This window comes from Ochlerotatus camptorhynchus, unplaced genomic scaffold (assembly GCF_037179485.1).
Source record: "Ochlerotatus camptorhynchus isolate MF236.1 unplaced genomic scaffold, CSIRO-AGI_Acam_v1.1 ptg000525l, whole genome shotgun sequence".
NCBI classification, from domain to species: domain Eukaryota; kingdom Metazoa; phylum Arthropoda; class Insecta; order Diptera; family Culicidae; genus Ochlerotatus; species Ochlerotatus camptorhynchus.
The window spans coordinates 311,959-332,336 of record NW_027041009.1 but is presented as its reverse complement, the minus strand read 5'-3'; the positions used below and the strand labels follow the sequence as shown (position 1 = coordinate 332,336).

General features: G+C 36.2%; 1 protein-coding gene across 1 annotated transcript in view; it reads left to right on the top strand.

The window, feature by feature from the left end:
- Nucleotides 1–20,378, top strand: part of LOC135712960 (TWiK family of potassium channels protein 18-like) — a 171,686-nt gene that overhangs the window by 43,248 nt on the left and 108,060 nt on the right. The window contains exon 2 of the mRNA XM_065236067.1: nt 16,374–17,010. Within this exon, the coding sequence (XP_065092139.1) occupies nt 16,836–17,010 (175 nt within the window). The 5' untranslated portion in view covers nt 16,374–16,835. The remainder of the gene's footprint in view (nt 1–16,373; nt 17,011–20,378) is intronic.

Below are 20,378 nucleotides of genomic sequence, written 5' to 3'. Positions count from 1 at the left end.
TTGAAAATCGTTATTTTTTTCAGTAGAGGCAAAAATCGAAACAAGCATGGTTAACGACGTCCCCCCCCCCCCCCCCTTCCTTAACATCCCCAACACTATATACCAACAATCATACATATAATAACGTTATACATATACAGATACTGCATTCTACTAGGGAATACTGCCTTGCTGGACCTGTGCTGCAACTGCTGTTGGCTTTTGCTGAGTGTGCAACCTTGAATATATGTTCGGTTAATTTACAAAGTGCGCTCGTTCACATGTGAGATTAGACCGACAGAATAGCATATGGTCCACAAAGGAAAATGTGTGCATTGCATATATATATACATATATACCGAGGTATTGTGAAGTATAACACGACACTACAAAGAATATGGATCCCTATGCGCCAGAATAATGTGTGTCAAGTTTGCATTGTTGGGTGATTATACAACAACGTCTTCATCTGCATATAATGTTCCTTTACTGTAAGGCATCAAGGCTAGGCATCTACCATTGTGTGACGTCATACCTGTAGATATTGTGTATACGTCAAAGTTGAGACATCTCTTATAAAGCCTTCTCGTTAAATTTCGGAAAAAAGTTTCTTTCAGTGTAGTTTGTAAAAATTTCACGAACCGCTGGAACGTTTCATTTATATGACAGCTGAAGCTCTCCACTTTATTTCATGGTACAACCGGTACTGGGAAACATGTCAAAAGGTTCTAACTCAAAACGTTAATAATGACTTTGAACGTCGATTTCTCTTGAATGACTACACGACGAATGCGAACAGCTCAAATTTGAGTTTAGTTCACTCATAATCGCCAAAAGTGTAGGAACTCAGTGAAGAGTAAAATTTGTCTCATGTTTTCCCAGGAAAAATTCCCGAATTTGAGAACAGTAAAGATTGGATTCACTCAGTCTATTGGTACTACTCCGAGACTGAATAAAATTTTCGTCAATTTCCTCATTTTCCGGCAGATTTTTTAGGTTTTCCACAGGAAACCATGAGACAAACTTACTTATCGCTGATTTCCTGCACTTTTGGCGATTATGAGTGAACGAAACTCAAATTTGAGTCGTTCTCATTTGCCGTGTACACGGAATCTGACTACACCAACTCACAGAACAAACATTGCTCTGTGAGGTGATTTAGGCTCCGAACCATTTGGCGATTTTTTTTTAACTTTTGGTTAAAATTTGACAGATGGAAAGTTAACGATTAACCCTGCTATCCGAGCAGGGTTATTTCTGACAGACAAGAAGTTAAACTTTGACGACCATGGCTCGAAAACCGGTCGATCGACAGCACGGGAATTTTCGAACATAAGAAATAACTTTCGAAATGTCACTTTTAACCACGAGTTAAATTTAACTCGGCAAATGGTTCACAGCCTTAGGCTCTGAACCATTTGGTGGATTATTTTAACTTTTGGTTAAAATTTGACAGATGGAAAGTTATCGATTAACCCTGCTATCCGAGCGTGGGTATTTCTGACAGACAAGAAGTTAAATTTTGACAACCGTGGCTGAGTTCTTCTCGAAAACCGGTCGATCGACAGCACAGGGATTTTCGAACATGCAGAATAACTTTCGAAATGTCGCTTTTAACCACGAGTTAAATTTAACTCGGCAAATGGTTCACAGCCTTCGTTAGTTTGAGTGAGTTTGTTGTTATTCGTAAGTGGAAGTCAAGAGCAAATTTTCATTACGTCGAATGTAACAAAGGTAAACAAAGTCGAGCTATCAGTGTCAATCGATGCTCCTGCTATTACACTATATACTGTAGGATCCTATCCTGAATATAGGATCACATCCCATTTTTAAAATTATTTATCAGTCAAATTGCTTTTTGACGTAATCACCTTCCGATCAAAATAGTTTTCGATGTTACTTAAGTCACCCGATTTCTATGGAGATGCCGTTTGCCTTAAGTAACAGCGCAGAGAAACCAGTGAAAAGTGTACGTTCGTCGTTTCGATTTCTCATTATTAAAGTGAATAAATAGAACTGTTTGTTGCTAAGATGATTTCGGTGGTCCTAAAATGATAAATGGGCTGCAAGTAAGGAGACGTAATTGATAATTCTCCCGAATATCCTGGTAAATACACTTTGACTTAAGTAACAATAGGGGCCACCAAACGACGTATAATAGCTTTTGACTTAAAAACCAGTATTTTTTAGCATTAAAGCTAGCGATTTGCATTTGTATGATTAAAACCCGGCTAAATATGTTAAACATTGCTATCACTATGAGATTATATGTGTTTAATTAGAAATAGGAATAACTTTTCGGTCATCAAAACAAAACTTTATTTTTCTCGGATCGGTGCGAATGTTACTTACGACATAATGAAAATTTGCTCTTGAAGTATGCAAACGCATTTTGTACGACCGGTAGCAAAATCCAACGTTGGTACGCGATCCCGCCAAAAAGCTAAATCTGCCGAAGAGTACCGTGTTTAGTTTGTTCAAATCGTTTGACCAGCGCTTAACTGTGGATCGGAAGGTTTTTTTTTAACTAGTTCGTTTATTTGGAAGTCTCTATTGCGTTAGCTTTAGGGAGCCGATAGTACATTGTAGTAAGTAGTAATTCTATGTCTAGTAGGAGTTGGGCCGAATACTCGCGGCTTACCCGAGGTTAGAAGGGTACATTGTCGAAGGATAGGATCAGAGGAGGAGCTTGGGGAGAGGTTTCGTTGTCTCATCAGAGCGTTGTCACTAGTATGAACGGTAGTGTGCTTTTAGTTTCGTCTGGAGTTCAACCGGCTATACGGCTACGAGAAAGAATGTTTGCAAATGCGGTTGCCACGACGCTCTAGCTCTGTTTTGGCCTGATTTGGTCTCTTGTCACTATGCAATATCCGTCCTGGAAAGGTATAATGCACAAGAGCTCAAATACGTGCCAAAAACAGCCAATCCGCCAAACTGTCCAGAACTTCACTCGACTAAAGTTTAAAAGACCTGGCTCATCACCCAAAATATAATCCTGTGCAAAATATGGTAAAGAGTTATGAAGGTTTTGGGGTTGCGCAAATGGTTTGAAGTTTTTGTGGAGCTTATGGTGAATTAGGAATATTGTTGAATGTCACTACTATCGCTCTATTTTTGGTTCAAGTTGTCAGAAATTCTGGCTGCCGTGGTTTCCATGACAACGATAAACAAGCCTTTGGTAGTTACGAGTAAATTGCTGTTTTTGTCAGGAACATATTGAACCATCAATTTACCCTATTTTGTAAATTTTAATCTTTCTCGAATTGCTGGTAAACAAAAACAGGCTAGTTGAACATATTCATTTCTGCATTTGGACATGTATGTATGTATGTAAGTAGCCACCATCCTAGCTTGGGTCTTGCCCTGCATGCGGCTCCACTCAACAGCAAGATCAAATTCCGTCATCATTCTGAATTCAACATACTGCTGTATGAAGGGCCAAAAAGGGTTGGACGGGCCCGTAAGCAGAGGCACTTACGCGAAACCCGCGGGAATAAGAGAATCTCCTTCCAACAATATGATCCAACAAAATGAATAACGAAATTCGCAATACATGTTAAGCTTTCCACGGGATGATTTGTTTAAGAAGAGCGCGTCAAATTCATTGCAACTGTTGGAGTGGAATGTAACTATCTAAAATGACAGTACACATTCCCTCCTAGACTCCGGTTGGCACTCCACTCCATTGTCCAGTTACAACTTCAATGATGCCCTGATGCTCCCTCCCGTCCCAGTATTTATAGTAATTTACATTATGAATTTATATATAATCATGCAATATATAATGTATATAAAATATGTAGTAAAATGAAAAATATAATAAAAAATAAAGATGTATAACAAAATACAAATAACCTAGATTATTGGGTCCTATACACACACTTTTTGTTTTATGTGCCATGAAATGACATAATGCATCATTGTATGTTTTGAAAATATAATACTAAAGTATTGAATCAATAGTCCGAAAATCGAGGTTATTTGGACATGAGACATTATATTTAAAAGGATACTACCAAACCGACCATCAAACGCACTGCCCACAAAAGCAGACACGTCCCCTCGAAAATACAATCGAGAAATGTACAAGAACAATCCTCAACTGGAACGTACTCACCAAATCAATATATCCGGGAGCGCATTCCCGATGTCGTCGAACGGCAAAAAAAAAGGGAACTCATTGAGCAAATTTGTGATACGGAATTTTCACTGAAAACAACCACGAATTTCACCACATCCAACTGCGAAACACGTTCAGAAGCACTTTTGGTACACTTTCGATATCAATTTCTTTTGATTTTTTTTTTTTTTTTGCTGAAATAGTTGCAAGTGTACCAACATCAACACCAATCGTGCCAAGCTTTACACGCACCTTGCAGCGCGTACATAAACTGAAATTAAAATTTTCACTCGCGATGCCACAAATTTCTGGTCCGGGAGAAACAATCAAACCACTCAGCGCCACACCTTCTGATGCTTGTTGATATTCATTTCTGCATTTGGACATATACGGGAAATAAGGGCTGCTTCTATAGTAATCCCCATACAAACTTTAAACCCTTTCTAACGATCTCTATGCCTTCATCAATCTTTACCATTTTTTGAACAGATTCATATATTGGAGTTGTTAATTAAGCTAGGGTAGCCTATAATATTGCAAATAGTATTGAAAAAAATAATAGATATTGTTAACCCAAAGAAAAATTAACATTGCATTTGACAACCGCATTTAACACAGCTGTGTAGTACTAAAAAGCAAAGCACGCATAATGGAAAGGACACGTGTGTGAAAGAAAATTTACGAAAAAATCTATGGTAACCGGTGGGATTTTAACTCACAAATCCCATTGAGTACACGGGTGCATTACCAATTATACTACGGGTACCGCTAATGGGTCATCCTTTAGGGGGCTGTTTTCGATTTCCGGTCCGGTCTATGAATTTTTCGGGATGAAAAATTTCTCCACTTCCCTGGGCATAGAAAATGATTCTTATTGCCACACAATTATACTAATGCAGAAATGTTACAGGCATCGAAAGCTCTCAATTAATAACTGTGGAAGTGCATCTAGAGCACTAAGTTGAGAGCATTCAATAAGCTAATATGCGAAGAAGCAATAATAATGTACGTTGCTTATGTTTGTATAGTTTGTAATGCGAAAAAGTTAAATAAGATGTTTTTTTTTATCAATTTATTTACTTGAGAAGGCTCAATTGAATTAACTTTACAGAACCAAGGATTCTTGTTTACTATACAATACATCTTAAAACTGTAGTCTAAAGGTTCAACACAATAAACACTTTATCTTCCGTTATCCAATAAGCCTCCTCCATCAGAATGAGAGCCGCTTCCGATGGTTTCATTGTATGGCAGTATCGCTAACGAGGGGCAGACCGCTTCAATTGCAGCAATGAACGCAAAACGTGGTGAGCACTCACTCACTCATCACGAAACGGTTGCTCTCCAAAGTCGAGGACGCATCGACCAAAAGAACTACTGATAAAGAACAACGAAGAGCAGGACAGGGCAGGAACTCACGGTCTCCCAGTGTTAGTGAGTTCTTTGCCGTTAATGTTCACGAAAAGTTCACTATTTTGCCATACAGAAATTCAAAACAAAAAAATTGTATGGGTGGATTTGGACAGTTTTTAACCTGTTTCATACGATCGGAAGGTGTATACTTGTCACAAATGCCGTGCAAAACTGATTTCCTACGCAATTAATCAACCTTTGATGTGAATTTTGCTAATAAACACGAGGAGCATTTCTTATAGCAAAACTTGCCATAACAAAATGGGCATAGTTCATTTTAGTAAACAAACTAATACTTCTTCCTTGTGTGTCACCTTTCATGCAGCTCCTAAAATGAGGAGGACCACACAATGGCACCACTGCCGAGTAAACAGACGATCGCGTGAAACACATCGAGAAAGGCCTGCTTCTGTCGACAGCTGAGTGAACACAAAAAAAGAAGATGATTATTTGGTTAGATAGACAATACCATTCTAAATAATTAATATTTCAGACACTTAAAGCATGTGCTGCAGAAAACTGACATATAGGGGAAATGGCTAAAAATCTGCTATTTATCAATTTTATCTAGATGAACGCGTCATTGGGACGGTACTAATGGATATGTTTGGTGGCTATTAAAAATTTATTGGATTGCTGAATTTATGCACAGGCCCAAATAAGGGGCATTTAGGCCGACATTACATCCATTTCCCCTACTTTATGGTAACACATGATTTAGTTTCGTTTCTTGCATACATTGTTGAAGTATCTTTAAATTGAGCTTTCTTAGATGTTATTTTCAAGTAAATATAAAAATATTTCACAATATTTTATTATTTAACTAGGGATACCAAGATTCAAACATCGGCCACTTGTCTTTGAGAATACATATTCAAAGAAATTAAAACTTCTTACACACAATTTTGCATATGGTTCTTAAGCTACGTACGATAGAAATCACTGTATAATCTTATTCTATTCATTTATTATAACTACGTAATATTTTAATTCAAGGAATTATAAAATAAATGAATAAAACTGTCTTGTTCGCAATATGAATAAATTTTCTTCACTTTGAAAAATTTTGATTTTGACACTTCAGCTACATTCTTAAAAGGAATGGAGTCAATATTTTCGCCAGCAATGTTATCATTCAGGAATGATACCTATAAAAAATTATTGTAAAACCGCGAACTGACTAAGCGTGATATATTTGTAATGTTTATATTATATAGGTGTGTAGGTATTTCAAGGTATAGTTGTAAAGTGTCCGAAATATGAATGTGTCCGAAATATGAATCGGAACGGTACTATGAAGGAAGATTAATTAATTGTGTGATGGAAGATACATAAATGACGAAGAATTTAAGGGGGCAAAGTGGCTGCTTTATGAAACGTTAACAAACTTTAAACGTTTTCATTGAGAAACAAAGCACATTCTTGATGTGACATAGATTAGCTCTCAATTACCCATTTGAGCCAAATAATTAAACCAATTCCCTTATCTTGTCACTACGATTTACGTATAAGGCTTATTTACATGCAATTTGCCACGAAATAAAGATATCCACACACGTACTCCCCCGTACGTACACAATTCTAAGCCACTCTAAACATTGGCTTATGGCAATCTGTGAATTTCTTTCTAAGCATCGAAATCACGTTCTCGGTTTGGAGAGCGAGAAAAAAGCCTCCACCACTCGAAGTGCTATATCACTTGAGTCCTATCCTCACTGTTGTCTTCTATACGTCTTGGAGCGTTCGAGATTTTGGCAAAAGTTGACTCAGAAATTTGGCGTGCTTTCACATTTCTAGAAAGGCCACGACATACTTCTGGTTTACGGATCTCTCGCTTTTGTGTTGCTACTTTTTTGGCTCGTTCATTCTTGCATGCCCAAATTTCCTTATAACATTGAGGAATTTTCAGAAACGCTGCAGGAACAATCCTCCCATGTGTGAAAAAGAGAAAGCGTGTGTGTGTCGATTGTGTATATGTGTGTGTATGTTGAAGAAGCTGTGAAAGTTCTTATCTGTCTCCCCACACGATGTGATTGTCTTCTCCGAATGATGGTTTTGTTTTGCTTTTCAAAGCGGTGAAAAGTTTCCCTTTGTAGAAAACACCGGAAAACACTCGTTGAAGAAATTTAATATCGATCGCATACATAAATTCAAAACCAACCCGGCCTTGGAAGCAGTCCAAAAAAATCACCGAACCGGGTTTTATCATCATAAATGCATTCAGTTGCGTCGTTATCAATTTCGAGTATTGCGGTGGGTCAATTTAATTTTCGACTAAGTAATTAATGAGTCTGGTTTTGGGCTTCTGCAATGAAATAAAATGCCATCTGGCGCTCGGAAGCATAGCTGTGCCTGATAAACGGCAAACGTTATGCTATTATGCATCGATTTCATCAGTTTGAAATTATTGGAATGAAAATTAAGACGATTGAACTTGAAATTGAATAAGCATGAATATATTTTAAATGCAAAGTTTTCCACGTCGAACAATTCTAGTTTATTTTGCTGAAAGTGAACAGTACAGGGCATTAGATAGCCTAGTCATTTAAGGTCCAGTATTACCAAGCTGGAGGCGACGGGTTTGAGTCCCACTGGTTGGTCTACATATAGACATATAGTATCATTGTACTTGCCACTCAATATTCAAATTCATGCATCAGTAAGTATAGAAAGTTCTCAATTAATAAAATGTGAAAGTGTTTCAAAGAACATTAATTTGAGAGCAGGTGAAACACTTGCTAAAGAAGCTTCAAAGTTAGAGATAAACAGAAGAAGAAGACATGTAAACAATTAAAGAAATGAAATATCGATTCACTTTCAACCGTCAGACTGAAAATTGAGTCCCTATACAAATTCAAGCTCTTTGTTTATCTACATCTATTTATATTTATTTTTAACACATCTCAGTTAAAAATTAAAGTTTATTGTTAGAGAATAAAACGAGATCTGAGGAAATCCCGTACAGAGTTAGAAGAGAATCTCTTTATGGATATTGATAGGTACTGATCTAAACCTAAACTTATCTAATAGCTTAAAAGTAGAATTTGTTCCTAGAAGTAAATTGAATTTCTTGCATCTAATTTAACCTAGAGACATTATTTGCTGTCTACCTTACAAACTACGAAACAGATCTAATTTCTTATATACTAGTACCTACGAACTACGAACAAATCACACAATGCAAACATGCAAATACACCGATCGCGATTATACTACTCGATCCCGATCTGTTTCCTTTCAAACACATACATACATGCAGAGCAGTAAGCAAAAGCAGTTTAAAACTGCGATCATTATGTACGTAGAGTTAGTTGCCATCAGAAGTTCGGGAAATATAATTTTTTCAAAGTGATCCGAAAGATTTCCTCTTGGTTGACCGAGGTCGGTGTCCGCCGTGTGGTTTTTGCTAAGTGCCGTTTTAGCAAGACACTTTGTCCCTTCGGTTGTGTGGTCGAAGAAGGCTTTTCTACTAAGTCCCAAATTAACGGGGGACTTAGCCGTTGATGGTGAGAACTTGACCATATGTGCGTCGGCCGATCTTTAGTGAAAAAGAGGGCGAGCAACGATCAAGTTCTGGGTTAGGAAAACCCCATCGCCGCGTGTGTGGGAAGCGAACGCCTTCGTTCAATTCCATCGTGACGTTTTTTGTTTCAACGTGCCGCAGATACGCTTTTGGGCCCAGAGGCCACCGTCAAGAAAGCCTGCGTATGTCCGGAAATTAGTGCGTGGCGCGTACAGATATGATTCCCATATTCTGAGAATATTTGCAAACATATATTGAGAAGACTTTTAAAGAAACAAGGATGTACATTTTGGAGAAATTCCTGTTAAATATTTTCATGGGTATTTTAAACACAACTACGTCTATCAATCAGACGATTTTTTACGCTAACTTTCACTTCTTGAATACAGTTAACGGGGGAAACATGCAATGGCTTCATATAGACATTTACATAAAACTAAATAATAAGACTTCTTGGAAACTACTGTTTAGAATTATGAAATGCAAACGTTGAACTACATAATTTTTTAAATCATTAAAATCCTCATTGAAAATAAAAACATTAAAATAAATTAATATCAATTAAGAAAAATCTTACAAGGTATATTCTCTAAAGATCCTTGAAATAAATAATAATTAAAAGTATCAAACAAATAATTTATTTCCTATCCGGGACATTCCAGTAAACCATTCTCAGGAATTTAACAAAATTCACATTTCCAAATTCCCTGGGAACTGGTGTGGCTTTCCTGGAAACATCTTTTTTTTTACAAAAGTCTAGCGCAATACGAGAAAAGGGCCTATCATTGTTGATCGATTTTCTCTTTCGTGAATATTAATCCCACACAGCAAAAAAAAAAATAATATGCCATCAAAGTGGATGCACTTCAGTCGTGTCAAAAATATGGTGTAATATTATTTGCCAAAAAGGACAAAATTATCATTACTACTGTGCATGAACTGACATTACGCTGCGTTTACTGCATTTGTTTATGTTTGTGGTCATAAAAATTACATGAGACTTTCGACATGATTGAAGTGCATCCTCTTGGATGTAATATTAAAATTTATTTTTTGCTGTGCATTCAGTGTGTTGTTCCAGGCGCAAGCTAACATCATCTTCTGTTGAACTATGCTGCGAGCTTAGCGAGAAATTTGTTTATGTTGCCGTGGTAAACCAAAGAGAAAGTCGATGAAGAGAATCGATCAACAAGTATAGGCCCTTTTCAAATATTATGCGAGAAGTCATATCTTCAATACAGTCAATAACGGGACAAGTTGACAAAAATTTCCGGAGGAAAGTGAAACTCAATTCCGGGAATGAATTTTAAAAGAAGTAAAAAACTTCCGCTTTTCTTTTATCGTGTACGTCACATCCATCAAAGCAGAGAAACTTCAATAAATATAGAGCTTTTCTGTTTATCGCTGAGAATGGATTTTTGCTGACTATGATGCGGAAACGAGATGATTCTGGTTTTTTTTAAATGGGATACCTTCAGAACTCATCAAGCTGGAAGCATTTGGAAAACTTTAAATTAAAGAATTGATTTGTTCTGTTCATGTTTCTTCTAAAGGTTGAAAACGAAAAAAATCCGGACATGAAAATCTTGTTGGAGTTTCAAAATGCGTTTTATTTTTCATAGTTCAATGTAACAGCTATACATAAGTAGGTATTATGCTTATTGTAAAACCATTATGTCAGTCTTCCTTCTTACCATAGACCATTGCTCGAACTTATCCATCATCTTTTGCACGAGCCCAGTTCCCACTTGTTTGGCTGCCAAATTCCGTTTCCGCAGGAAATTCTTCAGGTCAATTGCAGTTCCACCATATGTGCTTCACAATTGAACAGTATTCCTCAATTGGCCTTCCGGAGTATTTGCCGGATTCATCTCTTTGGGAACCACTGTGACGCCATTTTCGTTGTATCACTGTTTGGTGGAATTTGAGTAGTGGCAGCTTGCCAAGTCCACTGCTCCAGAAAAGGCAGTAGTCTCTTCCGTAGGCACTCCTCCTGGTAAATTTTACTTGTTCATGGTCCCAGAAATAACGAAAGTTTCGCCCACAAGTGCAGGTTGCTTGCCAGACAATGAACATTTTAGGGAATTTCAATTTCTGTTTTGATTTTACATTCTTCCGGGGCACTCTTCCAGTCAATTGAGCCATAAAATGACTGCCCAGGAATTCGATCGAAAACATCCAGGAGCGGATAGACCAGGATTTTCGTTTCGAACGTGCAGGATCTAATCGACGACGCTCCGGTGAAGCCATGATGTAAACAAATGAACAACTTATCCTAACAATCATTGCCTACTGTGATTTTATACAGTCTTAGCATGATTCAGTGAAATTTTGAAAAAAAATACTCAAAAATCCTTTCGTGTTCAATCTTTATAGTTCATCTGATACAGCACAGTTATAAAATATGAATATTACTGGTGATGTAAACATCCATGCATGCAAACATGTATGCATATAAGCGTCCTTTTCACGTAAACTAGCATCTTGCAAGAAATATTGCTTACAAAGGAGGACAGTTGCATACAATATATGGAATATTTCATGACATGTCTCATAAATTTACACGATCTGCAATGTAAACTTGTGTGATGTATGACGCTCCATTTATGTGCATCGTAGTAACGGAAATTTACACTTACATTTACATTTTTTTATTAACTGTGTGAAATAAGTAGAGATCCAGTGAACAAGTTCAAGTAGAACCTGAAAAGCAATGAATATATTCTGACCATACATTGAGAGCTAAAGCCAACTTTACTGTATCCGCCGCCTTTTCTTATAATCAAAGCCTTCCCAGAAGATGAGCCACTTACTGATTTAAACTGTATTAGAAATGACAGTTCATCTCGAAAATGTCACAATGCATTACACACATATGAAGCACATCTCTCGTAATAAACTTTACCGGCCGGAACACTGAATATTACATGCAAATTCTTGAAGTAACGCAGTCACCGATCTCCGTGAGACGTTCCTCTCATCCGTGGATAATAATTGCCACGGCCGTTTCAAAACCGTCCACACACGATTTTGTATGTTTCAACTGCGAGCATTCACAAACTTGCATGCGAACGAAAGCTAGAAGACGAGTCATCCGCTGTGAAGCAGAAAACATTTATCATTTCCTTCCTCAATGAGTGAGCGGAATGCCGTCTACAACAGAGTAGTACCACATTCTCAGAGTCCATCGTCCTTCCAGCGAGTGTTTGGAATTCCCGTAAGGAAAAAACAAGTTTTACGGACTAGCAATTTGGAAATAAATTACCTTTCTAAATTTTACATGGAAACGCTGTTGTGCATACTTTCAGCATAGTTTATCTATACATCCTGGCAAATTGTGTTCGCATTCATTTTTCTGCGGAGTTGATGCTGCGTTTCTCCGACAACTGACGACGAAGCTTGGAAATACACCAGGGCTTGGCGGACAGCATGTGTTTTTGTATGCAGATAAAACTTAAACGAAAACTCTCCTGTTATGCACTTGCACGATGCGGTGTGGCATTAGAGGAATGCTACCAGGCTACGATAACAAGTGAGCAATTGCGTTGTAATTTTTCATCCAAAGATCGCATCTCCCTAGGAATGGTCATTATGAATTGGCTGCTCCAAAGGATGGTTGTATAGCCATTAGTTCCCTGTACGATCAAAAATTGTTTTGGGCTAGATATGGATATGTCATAAGATAAATTGACAAATTGTTTGCTAGTACGAATCCTAGATTATTGTACCTTAAGGTGCATCGGACATAGTTGTAGAGATTTAGAATTAATGCCACTTATATCCATCAATAAAATATCTAAAATCTATACGTAAAATAAGTTACTATAGATCACAATAGGAAATGAATAATTTAATTCAATTAAATGAGTAAACTAATAGTTATCCAAATCGTCACTACCAGCGGTTAATTCAAATTGTTAATGATAGGCCACACGTAATTAATCGGATTAATTCGCCCCAAAAGAGCTTGCATAATTTATTGCTGAACTTTTCCTGGTGCCTTTCGGTCCAATGTGTACCATTTTCTATTCTCCTGAGCATTTCGAAAAGATCCACACATCGATTTCTCATTTCCCAATTCATATCTGCTTTCGATTTGGGATGAGATTGAGCGTCTCGTCATGGCAAACCCATAAGATCCAGAGAACTACCCCTCCGGTTAACTAATCTAACCGGCTAAATCGAAAAAGAGTAGGTTCGAATGGACACCTTGCTTCTTCTTGTTGTTCCTATTTTATCTGATGCCAATGTATGAAACTAGAATGTAGTCTCAATCCACTCCGGTCCCGGAGCTGGAAGGGTATTGTTTGGCAGCCGCGTTTGAATCGGGGATTTGATCTGTATGCATAGGGCATATCGATATTAAGTGTTCTCCTACAGGAATTGGGTGCTCTAGAGTCGACTGACCACTATAGAAGGAGCATTTATTGCCGGCTCGAATAGAAACGGACTTCCTCAAGCTTTTATGGGAATAAACCCTTTGCAAAGCACAATAGAGTGAGTGAATGTGAGATGTGAGTTCCTGAACATGTAGCCAGAATAAAGCTGTGAACCAGTGCCCAACGTTTAGCTTGGGATGAAACAATTCAAAAATTTCCATACGTAATGAGAATTCAAACATGCGTGAAATTAACGCATCATCAATCAATTTGACTGATAGTTCGACTGCTGGATCGACGCAAGAAATAATTTAGATTGTGGGTATGTGGGAAAATAAATTTCAGTGGACAGGGAAATTAAACAAATTTGACCCATTGCTGTTTGATGGACAAAACTGTAGATTTTGTCCATCAAACAGCAATTGTATAAAACCTACTGAATTAATCATCAATTTTACAAGAAAACTTTTAATAACTGGGAATGTTTGTTTAATAGCATTCTCTGTTTTCCGATAGCAGATGTTAGGAAATGTATATGGCTCGCAACGCTTGTAGAGCACCATTAACTGGTGTGTAAAGGAGTAATATGTACCACATCCATTTTCCTCAAGCATGTTCCGGGTAAATGAGATTGGAAACAAGAGAGGGGTTGGACTAAAATTCTGATGCATGGTCAAATGCACTGTGTGAAAAATTTGATTTTTTTTTCCTAGGGCAGGACAATATTACTGTATTTACTGTAGTCTCTTGAGTTAAAGTCTAGAATAAACTTATACTCTAACACGTTACGTTTTTAGGTACCGTAAAACGGAGTGAAGTGGTTCATTAAGGTTCTTTTCTCAACAATCCTTTTGATATTGTTATTAGATAATTTCTTCAGTATTTCATTAAGTAGTTTTAAATAGTACCTTTGAAACATTTTCCGCTCTAAATGTATAATATTATGGAAATAATTAAACATACAACTTTTAACTGTTCTTTAAAATCCATCCCCGAAAGATGAACTAGCCAAGTGCTAAAAGTCTCAATAATAAAGTAATTTTAAAAAAGCTCACCGAATCCAAATCTGAATTCAGACTTCGACATGGTGTAGAAAAAGCTAAAAATCCGCCACGCACATATGGGTTAAAAATAATGTTATGTGAAAACTGATAGGAATTGCCTACATTTAGGCGTATTTTTAACTATTTTATGACAAAATATGAAATTTTTATCGCATACCACAACTTTTATAGAAATGTTAACATCAGATTCTTCTTGCGCGAACACAAATCATGTATAAATGCCAATGCACTCTAAAAGTATAAATATGTTTAAATGCTATCTTCAGAATATTGTATTGCATAAACATCTGCAGTCTTAATTCAGATCACCGAACTAGAATTATACCGTGTTTTTTAACAGCAGAACACGTCGGTAAAGTTTTCAAATTACTGTTACACATGATAAATCAATCAAATTCACAAATATTATTGTTTATAAATACATGGGGTACACAGAAAAAAGTCTGTACACGTTAAACTTTTTTAAAGATTTGAAGAACGTTCAAAAATTACCGAACTGGCCTGGACTAGTATGTATATGATTAAATTCGCCACATAATTGAAAATTTGTGTTTTAAATTTAAATTTAATTTTAATAAATTATTTAAATATGCAACTCAAATACTTCATTCATTTATTAAAAGAGTGTTTAGTATTGAGCGTTTGAGCGTTTGTAGAAAGTGACTTAAGGAACATTTGCCTAGAACAATTGTAAACGCCATCTCGATGTTTCACTCCTCATATCGGTGAAATTGCTAATACTTGGCCAGTGTCTTTAAGGCGTAGCTCCACCAACACTTAAAGGGCACAATCCTAAAAAAATCGTATTAAGGCAAATGTAAATTCTAGTCTTAAACTCAGGAGACCATAAGAAAGTCAAATATGGTATAAAAAAAGCCGTCCAACTAAGTCGTGTTGCACAATGATATCAGTATCATTGCTTGTTTTTGTCACTAAGGAACCCTATTTATATTTTATGAGATGGTACGTTTTTTTAGAGGTCCTAGAACTCATTGTAATTATGTAATTTTCTCACAAAAATCCCCTTGGAATATTCCTTATAATTTATTTTGTATGCCCTCCATGGAATTCTCTGCAGATTCTTGCGATTCTGCTCAGAGTTATTCTGCTGAAAAGCAAGACCAGTGACATATATTATTATTTTATTTTTATTTTTTTCAATTAATAAATGAACATTTAATAAAAAAAAATAATCATTATTGTTTGAAGCTCGAGTCAAAATCTAAAGGAAAAAGAATCAAAATATAAAAGAGAATTTATCAATTTATTATTCGACATTTTTTGAAAGTTTAAATGTACAATGCACTATATTTCAAATTAAAATAAATTATCCTAATTATTCGTGTAAACACCACATATTGCACACTATATTACATTCTACCGGATTATCTAGCCTACCAATCACAACTGCGCATGAATTGTTACATCGTGTGTCTGTATGTTTTGTTACGTCATACAGGGTTACAAATCAGTGCCCGTACAGATGAAACGGCCATTTTTTGAAACACTGCAGTTAGAAAAAGTTACAACGCGAACCGTTTACTAAAATTGCTCAACTTCATACAAAGTCAGCCACTCACGCCCGAATCAATACCGATAATGCTTGAATATTTCATCAACCAGCAGCAAAGATATCATAAATCTATCGCTCTAAAGTGACCCCGTACAGGTGTTTTTTTATAAGAAGCAGTATGGGCATTTTTTTATATTATGTATGTTCTGCCTCTACCCGAAATGGAGTCGACTCACTCTGAAAACTTTTTCTATCATGCAACCAATTTTCTCGACACTGTGCAGCCACTCAAAGTTTCAAGCCAATTATTCATTGAAATGAAATCCGTAGCTCCCATTTCTAATATCACCTTATCGCTTTTCTCAATATTTTTTTCCAACAGATCAAACTTTTCCTTTTGGACTGCGTTATAGCCAATGAAGAGATGCAGCGAAGAATATGAATATTCAACACTAATACAGTGAAGCAGATGGGAACAGGTTCATCAGAAAGTGGAAGAAGATTGCAATTAGTCACAGCGTCAGTCAGAAGCATGAAGCATTCAAAATTGCACCAAGAACAGTGCCATCAGCCTCATCAGATCCAGCGAACGAGAGGTTGTGAATATAAAGTAGTTAGTGGAAATCGTGTTAGACAACTGATTAAATCAAATTAGCCATGGTGCTTTGATAAGACCCTTATGTACCTTTTTCGTTTCCTGTCTGAAGCGACACGAAAACCATACTGCAACCGTGGAGAAGTGAAGAAACACAAATGATTAGTGTGAAACCAAGGACCAACTAAAGTAAACATACGAGCAAGCAAGTAAAAGACAAAATTAACCCCTAGCAGAATACAGACAAATATGAACACAAAACCACCTCTCCAAGTTCCTAACTTTATCGGTAGTAGCACCTCATCAAGACCGCAAAGTCCTTCATTGTGTTTTTCCACCACCTCGTCAAAGGCGGAAAAGAATGAACCGGTAACATTGTGTGGATGTCGTCGAGCACCAAAGTCGCAATGTTTCTCTGCTATAGGTAAGTTCAACACAAAATTAATTTTATCAAACATAAAACTCTCCGTCTTCGCCACCCTTTGGGTCCCTGGTCTATTCTTTCATTGCGTTGCCCTCCAAAGGTTTATTATCGATTTTCGAAGTTTTACACAAATGAAATAAAGTGACTTGCATCAAACGTTTTTCGTATCAATATTTTTCTAACCTGCTTTTAACCTCGCATAAATTTAATCTTGCTTAAATCTGCACTGATTGACATAAAATATAACTGTGTCAATATAAAGCATAAAATCTATGTTCATTAATATACACCTAGTAAAAGTTTGTTATAACATTCTTCATTAGCGCATCTTTAAAGACTGTTTTCAAATTATCGAGAAGAACAAATTTATCCCAGTCAACATTTTGGTCCGTAGTTTTCAGATATGCCCAGTCATATACGAACCAACCAAGATGCATAGATTTGCTATGTGCATATTAAAGTGGAAGCTATATTATTTCCATAAACGATTTATCGCGATTTCAAAAAAACAATAATACGATTCTAAGGATGAAATATTTAAAAATAATCATTTCTACCAACCAGACATAACATATGTGGAACTCGATAATCAAAGACCCAATTTTAGTGATTTCAAGTGGTATAGAAAGGCATCGATCTGTCAAATTTATTATACCAGCTGTAAAATGAGAAAGGGGATGAAGGGGGTAGTCAATTCTATTTAAATAATTATAGCGTGGTTTATAATTCTCTGTCTTTTTAGAACTTTTGAACTTATGTCTTGGTTTTTCCTTAACTATTTACGTCCTTTATTTATAACTAAATAGCTAGCTCCTCACCTCGCGTCTCACAGCAAACAAATATATTAACGTTTGCAATCAAAAAAGTATACATTTTTCGCCGGTCTTATAACTAGTTTTGGAAACATCATAAAAACCAGCGGCAAAAAATTAAAAGAAATTGAGCATGGAATTCGAACACAGGTCCTTGGCGTGAAAGACTTATTACTTCCTAACTAGACCAACTCCGCTTGATAAAAGGTTATTAATAAGTAGGGTATACGTCCCTAACCTCGGTCTTATATGCAGCCATAGATTACGTTTTTAATCATAACTCATCAATTAATTTACCTGCAAACGATATTCTACTGCTAAATGGTATGCTTAGATATGCTTATCATGTCGTTTGCTATCAGGAACCGCAAAAAGTTGAAAAACTTACTTTTTTTAAGACAAAAACTCACCAGGGAAATGTATGTAATATCGGTCTATTGTCCCCAAATTGGGTCTATTTATGGATGCAACTTCGTCCTATCCTGTTTGATTCTCAAAAAAAACGCTCTTGGTAACGTTTTCTTATGTATTTTTTTTTATCACTATCACTGTTAACTTAATACTCTTCATTCCTCAAAACATTTCTTAGAGAAAATTTTACGAAAACTACATTAAATCACTCAAGTTAAAAATTAAAAATTAAAAATTTCGCTTATCGTCTTTCGACCGCAGAATATCTAAATCAAAACATTGTGATGTTCATTATACAGATTTGGCAGAAAAAATCTCCCTTCCTGTTCGTTCCTTATCATCCAAATGCAAACCACATTGTTGACGTTACTCTTATTGCTATATGCTGTCAAATGAATTTCATGGGCCAAAGTTAGGAACATAGAAAAGAAATGTGTCCCTAAAGTTGGGTCCATGATTTACTTGTGAAAACGTTGTTAAACAATTAAAATAAACATAAAATATTCAAACAGTAACTGTGAGTTTTACGTCTAGTGTGTATTATCAGGTAATTCCATTCAATAAATGCCATAATCAGGCCATTTGATGATCGTCAGTGCAACCTTCCCATCTTAACCTTAGAAGTCATGGCGGCTAAAAACTCCGAACAGAGTGATATTCTCAACCAGTTTTATTACTTACGAGAGCTGAAAATGTATTGAAATGTTGTGATATAAATTGATTTGTGTGTGGTACACATTTATCAATCATCAGTGATCAATATTTTCCTTATTTTTTGTGTAATATTCCTTAATTAATTATTTATTTGCGTGATAGGCCGAATGAAAGGACTAGACCCACATTACATACCGTAACCCTATCTATCATGTTCTTGCCAATGGCATGAAAATTATATTCTTGTGCAACACGCCTGCTTCGATCCGTCATAAAGAAGTTTTGTAAGCAGCAATGCGTACATTTAATTGCCAGAGTGTTATTTAAATGTATTTTCAACTACTTATAACACATCCTGCACCTTTTCAGTTGCATTGATTTATGAGATCTCATAAAAGAGTGTTTTCAACTTTCGTTATAACAAACCTCCGAAAACCTCATAAGAAACTGTCAATCACTGCGTGAAGTGACAGTCCGGCTCAATGGCGCCGTCAATGTCCACGTCTATCTGGAAAGTGCAGAATCTCTTCAAGAGCTTTATAAATTCAACTAAGATTGATTTTGCACACGACAAGTTTTATAGTGGTATTAAAGCAGTAAAACGCACGTTTAAATAACATTTAAAGTTGAAAGCAAAAGAAAACTATTTTGGAAAATGTTGAATTCTAGGAAGTATGAAGAAAACATCTTTAAACCTCATATAAAACATGGGATGTTTTATGCATCACTTATAATACATTAATACAACAAGTCGTTCTAATTATTTTTCAGAAAGATTTTTTGTGTGTTACTTGTGATGCAGTGTTTTGAGCTGACCATCATTCCATTCGCAAGAATTTCACAAGCAGAACGATAAATCAAGTTGAGTGCTTACCTGTAATACCCAAGGATTCAATCCTCCATATGCTTCTCAGCTGCGGCCGAGGCTGCGGCCAATTGAAAATGTTTTGACCAAAAGATCTACTCCAATTATTTTGCACTAAAAACGTGGAAAGATTGATCGAAAAGGCAAAGGAAAGGAACGGCTATATTTTCTACCAACAATAAGCACTATTTACAAACGAAAGTAATCGTTTGAATCTATTTTACATAGGATAAGTGTACCAGTATTGGCACTAGTGGTCCAGTTTTTGGCCCTAGGGCCATATTTGAAATAAATTGTAATGGCTTTATTTGCGTAGATTTCTGCCAAAACATATGTTCTTACCTTGTATCGAAACAAAATTAGAAAGAATGTTAAAATGTGAAATTTAAGATAAGGTCAATTCAATTCGGTAGGGCCTAAAACTGGTACACATACCCTAGTTATGTTTCAAGATTTCTTAGAAAAAATTCAACTTTTATCAACAGATTATTTCATGACACTCATAAGTTGACTTACTAAAAGCACAGTGAACAATATAATTCATATAAAATGTTTAAACGCAAACATAAAATCTTCGAATTGTTTGCTCAATTACATTCAAGTATCGCAATTTACGCAATGAATCG